The sequence below is a fragment of the Vigna umbellata genome, chromosome 2 (assembly GCF_029865625.1).
Source record: "Vigna umbellata cultivar VRB3 chromosome 2, Vumbellata_1.0, whole genome shotgun sequence".
Lineage (NCBI taxonomy): Eukaryota > Viridiplantae > Streptophyta > Magnoliopsida > Fabales > Fabaceae > Vigna > Vigna umbellata.
Genome location: NC_142166.1, coordinates 13,758,232 through 13,770,429, shown reverse-complemented (window position 1 = coordinate 13,770,429; position 12,198 = coordinate 13,758,232). Strand labels below are relative to the sequence as shown.

Genomic DNA, 12,198 nt, shown 5'->3' with positions numbered 1-12,198 from the left:
TAAGAAAACAGAGAAAAGAATGACAGAGAGAGTGGATTATTATTTCACCAAATGAGAAGGAATATGCAAGTTGAGCATATATAGGCTCAAGAAGAGGTTAGAACAGTAGCAAACTAACCATTACAGAAATACAGGAAATATAAAAAGCAGATTACTAACTAACATCCAGTTGAATAACTGAATGTTAACTTTTATATGTCTTGTAATTTGAAATTCCTTTAGAATTTGAATCCTTGCCTTTATAATGACACAATATCTTTGTGACAAGAGAAGAAATTCAAAAGTTTAATGAGCTAAGAAGATTCAAATTGTTTAATCCAAAAGGTTTCCTAAATTTTAACCCTTTCTTTACTTGATTATTTTTATAATATGGATAAATCTGTACACTTCACAAAATTAGTTAGTTATAAAAGAATGTGAAAGTATGTTTTTTTTTTATCATTCCATCACAACGGGACAATATTCCTCTTTTTCACTGAGATGATGTTTCAAAGGTACTAGTATGCTAATCTTATCCATTAATTTTTAAGAATTTTGGTCAAATGGATTAAAAATAAATAAAACCATGCTTGTCATTGTGCATTTAGGAAGTTGTTTATTTTGTTCTTGCTGTAATATAAATCTTTATTACAGGTGGATCTTGCTATTAAAATTGGGATTATGTATTTTAAAACAATCTCATAATTACAATTTGTTTCCTTAAAATTAGCTCTATATTTCCTAAAATAAAAAGCAGGCTCATGTTTTTGTACAGCCAATCTCATTATTTAAATATAGAAGAAATATATTATTCTTTCTAAATTTGAAAGTGATTATAAAATTATAATAATATAATTTTTTTTGTTTAGATATGTGTAAAAAATAAAAATAAACATATAAAACATGAATGTGTTCTTCAATGTGATGTTAATGTTTTTGTGTTTGATACTGAAATAATGTTAGGTTACAGTATATAAGTGGATGGAAACCTCACCTTGAAAACTGGTTTTATGATGTTGAGTTAGGCTTAAAGTCCTTTCTTAACCTATTATTAGAACATTGGGTTAGAGCCAATCCTAACGAAGTTTGATGTATGTTGAGTTATCCACTGTCGAGCCACTATTGGACCATCCATTAATGTCTAGTCCTACCTTTGAGAAGTACATGATTCAGTGAGAGGGAGTGTGTTGAAAATCCCATATCGACTAGAAATAAGGCTAGGTTACAATATATAAGTGGGTGCATATTTCACCTTAAAATCAATTTTTTAAGGTTGAGTTGGACTTAAAGTCCATCTCTTAACATAAATAAAAAATTATATATATTATTATGAATAGAATAAATTAAAATTAAATGACCAAATTTTTGTCCCAATTTCTATGCTTTGTGTGGTAATCATGCTACTTTGTTTACGACATCTAATAATGCAAAAGTGATGGGGTGCTAAAAGGTTGGGTGGCTAAGAAACTTAGATGATATAGTGATGACCGATAACCCTTTCAAATACATGGTTAGGTACTGAAGTGCCACACATTTTTTTGGTTTGATGTTATGGTTTAACATGTTAGTTGAGCAGAATTGTAAGCATGGGAGACACTGTTTATTGTTTGAAGGAGTGTTTCTTATTGTGGATTTATTGTCTTCTACTGCAGGTGCATTCCAAAGGTGTCAATGCTGAACTTGTGGAAAATCTCCTTTTGGACCTAGATAGGAAGTCAAAAGGTATATCGGTTGGTGTGTGCACAACCATGTTATCATGAATTCCGGCAAAATTGATCTGATCAGAGTTAATGTTCTGGGCCACTATTAATCTAGTAGTTTAATTAGACATTGTGATAGCATTGGATTTTATAGTGTTTTCCTTTTCATCGATTTTTATTCCAGTCTTTATATTCTTGCAATTGACTACAAATGGTGGAAGATGTTTTGACAAGTTGTTGTCTTTATGAAGTTGAGTCTTTGAGGTTTAGCTTTTTTCAAGGTTTAGTTTTTTCAAAACATACAAAGCTTGAGAAGCGGTACAAACTTTCCAAACATTGCTTCTTATTGTTAGTGGGGCAAGCACAACTGTCTCCAAGGTGAATTTCTGGGCTAACCAATCACTTCAAATGGTGTTTGGGGTCCGTTCTAGGGTGGCAGTGAATGCTTTTCTTTCTACCCAGGCAAGTGTAATGGGTGGTGATCTGATTGGGGGAATTAAGTTACAAGTACATGCCCATTTTTGTAGTTTTATGCATGTTGATCTTATACTTGGCCTGGAATGGTTTGAGACATTAAGAGAAACACTCTTATACTTGTGCAGTGATATTGACAAAAATTGGCATGCTTTTAAGAGTCAAATAAGTCTAATAATGTAGTCTAAGTAGCAATTTAGATACATTACATTTGAGAAGATGCTTTACATATTTGGTACTTTGAAATCAAAATCATAGTTGACACCTCCACTGGTACGGGAAAGTTCTTTCTTTAAGGGAATTCATACTAAAGCTTATTAGTAACATTTAGTCAGTGAGTTTTCTCTCATTCCGGCCTCTATTTCTTTCTGAGTTTTTTTTTTTAATTGTTATTAGCCCTTTCTTTGTAACTAAAATATTAACTATTTTTTGTGTTAATGTTTAATTTTTTCAGGTGAAGCAACTTCATTGGAGAAGTCAACTGTGTGGGTGACAGATGGTAAAACTTTTGAAATGTGGATTTGCCCATTGGTGTATTCACTTATTGCTTACTGCAGTGATGCGATACTAAGGTATTGTGAACATATCTAATTACTTAATTGTTGACAATTAAATGGTGATTAGTTGTTAGCATTATCAACTTGCAGGCCTTTATCAGGCTCTTTTTTATTTGTTTTGCACCTCTCATTTTCCTACCCTATTGTAATTCAGACTTTGTCAAGATATTATAATGTTTAAAGGGGAAGTTGCTGAGTTTCTTTTGCCAAGCATTTTTGTCAATATCACTGCAAGGAAGGATCTGGAGATCGATCTTCACAAATTGATCAGTATGCAGGTTGTACTCTACTAATGGAAGGCACCTCTTCCCTTTCTTATTTTTTTCAGAGAGCTTACTTAGTCATTCAATTTTTCGTTCATAATGATAATGATATGACATTGATTGTATTACCGCCTGTTTGGCTTAGAGTTAATAAGATTGTTATTTAAATTGCTGTGAATGTATGGCTTCTGTACATAAAGTTCAATTACATTTTTTTTTGCTTGTTAAGTTGAAGTGTCGTTGAATTTTGCAGTTGACAGAGCATGTATTTACAGAGTCAAATAAGTTGATGAAATCGATTCAAGTGGTTTTGAATAGTCTTAATGAACTTCGTATTCGTTATGTCATGGAAAGATGTTCATTTGTGCCATTGAAGCGAGAAGTTTCTAAGGTGAATATAATTCAGCTGTCCTATTTTCTGTAATACATTTTGACATGCTTGAGGCAGTGAATATTACAACATATTATTAATGAAAGGAATAAAATAAGTCTTCAATTTGAGTTATGTATTGAATAAATACAATCATGAATGAGAGGAAAAATATAATTCAAAGTTTCAAATATATCTTTTAATATATTTCTGATAGGAAGCTAAAAGTTATCTACTGGAAAATGCCCTAAAATCTACTGTTAGAGGTATAAAGATGATAAACATTGTAAAAGATATGATTTGATCTTTGTAATTATGGAAATGTGTGCAGTTGATAGTTATGGATATTCTCCATTATTACGTATCCCTATATTATGGGTTGAATGATTATAAATAAAGAATTTACATGTTTTAATAAACACAATTGAAAATAAAACAGAAGCTCTTTATGGTGTCATAGAGCTTGGTTTTCCTTTTGTCCCTTCCATTCCTCTCCTCTTTTGCCACTCCACTGTTCGGATAAATTGGCTCATGCATTGCCACAATCCTCTATTAACCATATTTGAATCCACCACCTTTCTCTCACAAGCAAAAGCCACCCTCGGATCATCATCGTGTAAGAATTTCCACCTAACTCCATACCTCTAAAATATAAGACATGTTTGTCTCATGTGCCAGCCTCATATTAGCATCCAATGCTGTGTTTTGGCCACCCATCCTCTTGTGACATCCCCACCTTTCTTCTCCATCTCCAACAAACACCTTCTGCTCAATTTACTCTTACTTTCACCAACATACCAATGATCCCATGCAAAAGACTCATAGGGATAGCAAATTAGAACACTTTGCTATCTAGTTATGGTTTCAAGGGCAAGGCAGACCTTGTCATTTCACAACTCCAACCTTTGTTATTGCCTCCACTAAGAAAATTTAGTATGCTTTGATTCTCTCTCTATCCCCCAATATGCAGGCACAATATTGGGTCCTTACACCTTGCTATGATGTATGGACAAAGGCCAAGAAATTTTATTCATAAAGTGTTCACTGTTTCTATATTGTACTCACCGGCTTTATGAACATCAAGTTGGAGAACATTGACACGCAAAGCAGCACACCCACACAATACTGGGCAAAAACAGTATATTATTCTGGTAATCAAGAATACACGGTAGAGCACCCAACTCTCAAGGGAGCACTCTCCCTCCACAAGAACAACCTCCTGTCAATACAATGAATATCAAAAGCTACCTTTGCACAAGACCTCTGTGCCTTCTTATAAAGGTCCCCCAACCAACTAACAACTAATTCCTAATCTGTTTCCTTCTCTCCTACACCCATTATATCTTATCACATTATGTCCTATCATTGGATGGATTCGCTGGAGACAAGGTTGGAGGAATTAAAAGCAAAGACACGTGGTATACGCCAAGAACTCGGCAGGTCAGATCAAGTTGATAGACTTCTTTGGTTAAGAAATCTATCTATAACTCAAAACAGTGCACACACACACAGAGAATACTGGACAAAAATAGTATATTATTCTAGTTATCAAGAATACATTGTACAACACCCAACTCTCAAGGGACTCTCAAGGGAACACTCTCCCTCTACAGGAACAAGCTCCTGTCAATACAATGAATATCAAAAGCTACCCTTGACACAAGACCTCCCTGCCTTCTTATAAAGGCCCCCCAACCAACTAACCAACTAACAACTAATTCCTAATTTGTTTCCTTCTCTCCTGCACCCATTATATCCCATCACATTATATCCTATCACACGCAAACTCTTAGAGATACTTAACAGAGAAAGGAGAGAGAAAAACGAGCTTGAACTGAATGTTTTTATTATTGTGACTTGCTTAGAGTCATAGGTACCATGTGTATTTATAGATGTAGTCTACTACTACTGTTATAGAAACTGACAGTTATACAATTACAAAGAGAAAATGAAGTTGTACAATTATAAGTAAACCTACATTTGTACAAAACCATTGTAAACTATACAAGTCAACTATAGTAAATTGTAGTATGTATACTAACAGCCCCCACAAACTCATTGAGAAGATTTTTTAGAAGAAAAACTCTTCACATTTTTGCCACGACAAAAAACAAAGCGAGCTAAAGACATTGACTTGGTTAAAACATCTACCCATTAATCAAGAGCTGGAATGTGAGAAATGCATAATTGTGTGATTATGAAAAACAGGATTGTGAGTGTTGAATATAGTGAAAAACTATATTTGAATTAATCTCCCTTGTGTAAAATACACACATAAGGTTCTCTATTTATAATAGAAGAAATATGGGCTAAGCCCAAAATACAAATGAGAAATAATAACAAACTAACTAAAAAATAAAAGATATAATATATCTAACACTCCCCCTCAAGCTGGAGCATACAAATTGTATGAACTAAGCTTGGAATAGATGAACTCAGTGTTGAACTAGATGATTTGTCTTCAAGAGTGTGAGGCAAACATAGATGGACTAACAACAGCTTGTGAAACTTCAACTTCAAAAGTGGATGAAGGAGAGCAGTGGTGGACAATGACAAGCTGCAAGGACTGATTCCCAATCAATGATGGATGAGTGACGGGATCAACAGTAGTAGCTGAAAGCTAAGAGCTACAAAACTGCAGGGACTACACTAAATCCTCATCAATGATGGATGGGTGACGGGATCAACAGTAGTAGCTGAAATCTACAAAACTGCAGGGACTACACCCATATATGTGATGTGACTTGCAGTGTCTTGGAAACGTACTCCCCTTAGTGTGAAGGACGAAAATGTGGAATATCACAGTTGCTGGACCACTAAAACAAAACAAAATATTAAGCTACAATGCTGAAACAAAGACATCAAAGATCCAAAGATACGTTGGAGGTCCAAAATTCTTTGCTGGACAACTCCCAAGTGGTGATACTTAGATGTGTATCACAAGAAGATCGGGCTAAACTCTAGCCCAAGAAGAACTAATGCAGTTGCGTCTGTCTGAGGCGGTAGCGACTGCAGCGGCGGTTGACTACTATAAATCTGTAGGGACTAAATTGCCATCACTAACTGATGGGGCCTGTAGTGGCTGGAAGCGACAAAACTACAAGGACTGCCATTACTAACTGCGAGGTGATGGGGGCCTACAGTGGTTGGAAGCGTACGGTGCCTGGACAGCTGCAAACGGCGCGGGACAGCGGCAAACGGCGCGGGACAGCGCATCAGCAGCTGAGACGAAGCACACAACGCAGAAGCGGCATCAGCAACTGAGACGAAGCACACAACGCAGAAAGGAAGGTCCGACGATGCGGAACGTGCGGCGAGATGAAGATTCTTTGAAAACAGACGAAGATGGCAGCAATGGCTGCTCTGGAAGGTCTGAACAGAGAGAGGGAGGTCCGGCGAGACAACCGGCAGCGTCGCGGTTTGATGCCGATGCTAGGAAGGCGGCGCGTGACAAACACGCACCCGAGATCTGACGGAGAAGAAGCGGCGCGTGGCGGAGCGTGGGAAAGAGTCAGACGCCGGCACCGGTGGGGTTGGTCGTCGCGTGAAGAGGCGAACCAGATCCAGTGGTCGCCGGACGGAACTGTGACGGTGGCCGGCGACAAGGCGGGGGCGGACTGGCTGGAAAGAAGCGTTGCGTGGCGGCGCGTGACTGAGAGGTGGCTCTCGAAACCGGCGTGGTTGGTCGTCGCTCGAAGAGACGGTCCAGATCCGCAGGTCACCCGTCGAAACTGTGACAGTGGCCGGTGGTGGCGGCGGCAACGGCAGCGGCGGCGACGGTGGCGGCGGCGACGGTGGCCGGAGTTAGCAGCGACGGCAGCGGAAAGTGGCGGCGACAGCAGTGGCACACTGGGTTTGGACCGGTGCTGACTGTGACAGAGATTTAAGAAGAAAAAATGGACTGCCCACTGAGATTTTAGGGGCTGCCGGCAGCCATGGCGGCCGACCGCCGGCAGATAGCAGAGACCACCAAAAGAGGATCAGAAAACTTGCTCTGATACCATGTTGAATATAGTGAAAAACTATATTTGAATTAATCTCCCTTGTTTAAAATACACACATAAGGTTCTCTATTTATAATAGAAGAAATATGGGCTAAGCCCAAAATACAAATGAGAAATAATAACAAACTAACTAAAAAATAAAAGATATAATATATCTAACAGTGAGTAATGGAAACAACACTTTGATTGTCACAAAGAAGAGTTGGAGTGCTAGAAGAGACTTGAAGTTCTGTAAGTAATTTGGATATCCAGGACAATTCAGCAGAAGTTTGTGCTAAACTCCTATATACCTGAAGTAGATTTTCTAGCATCAACATCAAAAGCCCAGTCAACATCCCTAAAAGCTTGCAAAGAAACTGGACTATGTAGCAATCCTATCTGAAAATGTAAACCAAGAAACAGCGTTCCTTTTAGCTATGTTAAAATATGTTTGGTCACAACCCAGTGAGAATCAAGTCGATTGGCCACAAATTAAGAAACATTTTTTATAGCAAAACTAATTTTTGGCCTAGTAGGAGTAGCATAGTGCAATGCACCAACTACTGATATCTGAGAATAGATCAACACCATGTTTAGATAATTTGCAATTTGAAATCATAGGAGAAGAAAGGAATGAACTTCAGCAATTTGAGTTTTATGAAAATCTCATATTTTCTCTGAGCCATAAGAACATATTGATTAGGTAAATGTTTGATCTCAAGTCCAGGAAAACAATCCAATTGACCAAGATGTTTTAAGGAAATGGTTGCATTAAGTGTGGCTGTGACATTCTGAATCAGACTAATAGAGCTTCTAGTTATGATGATATCATCAACAGAAACCAAGAAATACATAATCTCTTATTCTTTTTTTGTATATGAACAGGTAAGTATCCCAACTACTAATAACAAACCCAAACTGATGAAGAGTATTTTGTTTCAAGCCATAAAGAATCATACTTTACTTGCACAAAAGGGATTTATCAGACAGCTCAAGACCACATGGTTGTTCTATATGCACAGTTTCTTCTATAAAACCGTTCAAGAAAGCATTATTAACATAAAGCTGATACAATTTCCATTCATAAAAGAGAGCAACAGTAAGAATAAGTCGATCTCTAATAGGTTTAACCACTAGAGAAAAGGTTTCATGAAAATCAAAATCATGAACCTGATGAAAACCTTTTGCTACAAGACAAGCTTTATATTTATTGATTGAGTCATCTGTAGTTTCCTTGACTCTAAAAACCCATTTAAAACCAACATCTTTTCTTTTAAGAGCATTAGGAACTAGATTCCTAGTCTTTTGATTTAATGATGCCTCATATTCTTGCTACATTTCATCCTGCCAATGTTTAACTTTAAAAGTTTGTTTGAGACTAGTAGATTTAGAATGAGATAATAACAGAGAAGGATAAACTCTGTTGAATAATGCCAAATTTAGACCTGGTTTGGATGGGATGAGTATTAAGAAAAGGTGCAGGAGGAGATTGTGACATAAAAGAAGTTGAAAGAACTGGATTGGAAGTAGAAGGAGAAGCTTCAGGTGTTGAATCATAGTTGTTAGTAGTGGGTTTTAAGCCTAACTCAACCTCACAAAACCGGCTTGTAGGGTGAGGTTTGCATCCACTTATAAACTAAGAATTGACCTTATCTCTAGTCGATGTGGGACTTTCAACACACCCCCTTCATGCCGAGGTATAGACATCTCGTGCGTGATAGTAGAAATTGGGTGGTCCGATAACGGCCCGATAGCGGGTGGAATAGAAGAATAGAATGTCCACTCAGAACTCGCTAGGATAGGCTCTAACCATGGCTCTGATACCATGTTAGTAGTGGGTTTTAAGCCTAACTCAACCTCACAAAATCGGCTTGTAGGGTGAGGTTTGCATCCACTTATAAACTAAGAATTGACCTTATCTCTAGTCGATGTGGGACTTCCAACAATAGTCAAGATTGTATGGAAGTACTAGACGCTGTATTTTTGTTGAGGTGGTGACAAATTTGGACTTAAGGTGAAGTACCATTGACCAACATCTTTAATTGAATTTGGTGATTTTTGAGAACACAGAATAAGCAAACTTATGTTCATCAAATAAGACATCTTTTGAAATAAATATACGACCACGGGAAGGTAGGCATATATAACCTTTGTGTAGCTGAGAATATCCTAAGAAAAGACATTCTTTAGACCTAAAATCAAGTTTGAGACTTAATGGTCGTAAAAGGGGAAAGCAAGAGCATCCACAAGTTGAGAAAATGAAAATCCGAATCTTTATTAAACAAAATAAAATATGTAATAACAAAGTATAAGGAAGTTGTAGGTAATCTATTAATAAGATACATGACAATGACAAAAGCAGAATCCAAAATCTGTAAGGGAAGGGACGCATGATTTAACAATGTGTCTATGGTTACGTTCAATAACTCCATTTTGATGAGCATCGATTTCAGTTTGGAGAAGGTGGATGTGCAAACATACCTGGCAAAGCTTGATTGGTTGATTGCAAAATATTCTACACTCATGCCCTATACTACTGATACATAGACATTCTGCGGACAACCAAATCAAATTTTCATGGTAGCTGAACTATGTATTGAAATAAAGAATTATTTTACAGATAACAGTCACACAAATTACATTCTCATCATCTTTATTTGTAATAATCAAATCCTTTAAAATAAGGTAACAAAAATATGTTGAAATGCATAGATTAATATTTTGAAGATATTTTTTTTAATTTCTATAGAAATATTGTGAATGTTTTTATCACAATAATTTGCTATTCGAGACACCCACCATATCAAATTCAAATGTTTCTGTTCCGTGAATCTTCACTATATTGTACTTATATAAAATGCACAGTGTTGTGTAGTTCAAATGTTTCTTAAAATCAATTCCAAGGGTTGATGTTAACGAAACCCTAGTTTACTTTGTTAATTTGCAGAATTCAAGGCCTTCAAGTTATAGTTCTAAAACTCGGTCCACTTCTGCAAAGGCAAGAGAATCTGCAGTTGTTTCAAATTCCTTGGCAAAATCACCATCCTCATGGGAGAAAGTATTATCTTCCTGGCTTCTTACCTTCAAACATCAATTATTTTCTAAAAGAGAATAATTTATTGAATGCAAAAGTTAACAGAATTTATTCTTTGCTATAATCTTCCAAGGTTTATTGGCTCTCCATTGACTATCTTCTTGTTGCCAAGTTGGCAGCTGTAAGTGGCAGATTCTATGCACTTCTCTTTTTGTTCGTGTGTTTTTATATAAATTTTTGTTACATGTGCTTCTTTTTTTTATTACAGAGTTGTGGGTCATATTTTACTTCAGTTATGTATGTGGAATATTGGTGTGAAGAGCAATTTAAAACGTTAACAATTGGAGGTCCAGATTTCCCTCATAATGAAATGGTAAGTTCTACTGAATATGTTTACATTTTATGCATGCTATTTTGTTTTAGTTGGACTATATACTATATTACACTGTTTAAAATTATTTTTTGTGCAATTAACTTGTTTCTTGGCTATGCATAATTTGTAAAATATTTATTGAGATTGTTTTGCTCCGTAATCATGTCGGTTTCTTATTTATGACTGATCGTTTTGTTGGCTTCCTATCAGTTGCCAGATCATATTGAAATTCTTGTTTCGGCAGTCACTGGAATCAATGAACCAGATAGCTTATATGGAATTCTACAGTCTCCCAAGGTTAGTGAGCCTGATTTTTCTTTCTAATACTTTTATCACAGAACTGAACGATTGTGAGTTCTGTCAAGACTACTAGACTACTCATTAACTAAATGATACACATGGGACCAACAAACTGTGAGCCCTAAACAGAGGCTAATGCAGAGCAATACAGAAGCAGAAAATTAGTTATATTTGCATTTGTTTTATATTGAAAACCCGTATGCCTTTTCCTGGTACCATGTTTGTATCCATGATTTGGACTCATGTTTCTTTTGATTTTCACCAGTTTCATCTTCTTTTTCTTTTCTTTTGATTTTCTTTTTTTCATTTTATTTTATATTGGTTGATAAAAATGATAGTTGACTTCTCAAATAATCACATTTGAGCATGAGGGAAACTGGGGAAAGGCCCTAGAGTATTATGACTTGCAAGTGCAGTCACATACCTCAGTACAGAACGATGGCAGTTCAAGAGGTCTGGCATTGAAACAAACAGGATCAGAACATCCTTCATCCTTTGCATCCAAGACAGATGGGATGAGGCAGAGTAGACCTTACAAAGGGTTGATTAGATCCTTGCAGCAGATTGCCTGTGCACACGTGCTTGACATGTATTGCCGAGGCTTGACTTCAACCAAGGATCTGCATCAGCATGATTTGGAGTTTGCTGAGTTGCAATATGAATCTGCCTGGCGCGCTGGGAAGTGGGATTTCTCTTTACCATATGTTGGAACTAATTTTCCTTTAATTCCAAATATCAAATGTGATCATTTCAATGGAAATTTGCACAGGTAATATGTCTTTATTTATTGTTGGGCTGATTTTAATTTACACCTCGTTTGTTCAATTGTTATATTCTTTGCTCATAAAGGTATGCTGAAATATATTCAGTATGCGCTCTGAAATTAATAGTTTTAGAGAGAGAATGAACTAATTTTTTTCTGGTTGGCAGCATTGTTATTGATATTGGAAAATATCGAGACCCAATAATCCTTTAGGAAAATAAATGGGAAGTCACAACAGGTTATGGTGGAAATGGCACACTATATACAAATATTAATACTTTAACTAACTAACCATAAGAGTGTTGTATTACATCTTGTGTAGTTGGTTTTTCTAATAGTTGTTTACCATATGCTCTTTTCTCTTCTCTATATATATTGTATCCAGTCCCACATATATCGTCT

At 36.3% G+C, this 12,198-nt stretch overlaps 1 protein-coding gene across 4 annotated transcripts in view; it reads left to right on the top strand.

The window, feature by feature from the left end:
• Positions 1 to 12,198, top strand: part of ATM (Serine/Threonine-kinase ATM-like protein) — an 83,977-nt gene that overhangs the window by 50,475 nt on the left and 21,304 nt on the right. For all 4 annotated transcript variants that reach the window (XM_088106228.1, XM_088106227.1, XM_088106229.1 and 1 more), the window contains 9 exons: positions 1,632 to 1,701; positions 2,608 to 2,725; positions 2,865 to 2,988; positions 3,227 to 3,364; positions 10,274 to 10,384; positions 10,494 to 10,541; positions 10,629 to 10,733; positions 10,944 to 11,030; positions 11,372 to 11,802. In XM_088106228.1, the coding sequence (XP_087962354.1) occupies positions 1,632 to 1,701; positions 2,608 to 2,725; positions 2,865 to 2,988; positions 3,227 to 3,364; positions 10,274 to 10,384; positions 10,494 to 10,541; positions 10,629 to 10,733; positions 10,944 to 11,030; positions 11,372 to 11,802 (1,232 nt within the window). The remainder of the gene's footprint in view (positions 1 to 1,631; positions 1,702 to 2,607; positions 2,726 to 2,864; positions 2,989 to 3,226; positions 3,365 to 10,273; positions 10,385 to 10,493; positions 10,542 to 10,628; positions 10,734 to 10,943; positions 11,031 to 11,371; positions 11,803 to 12,198) is intronic.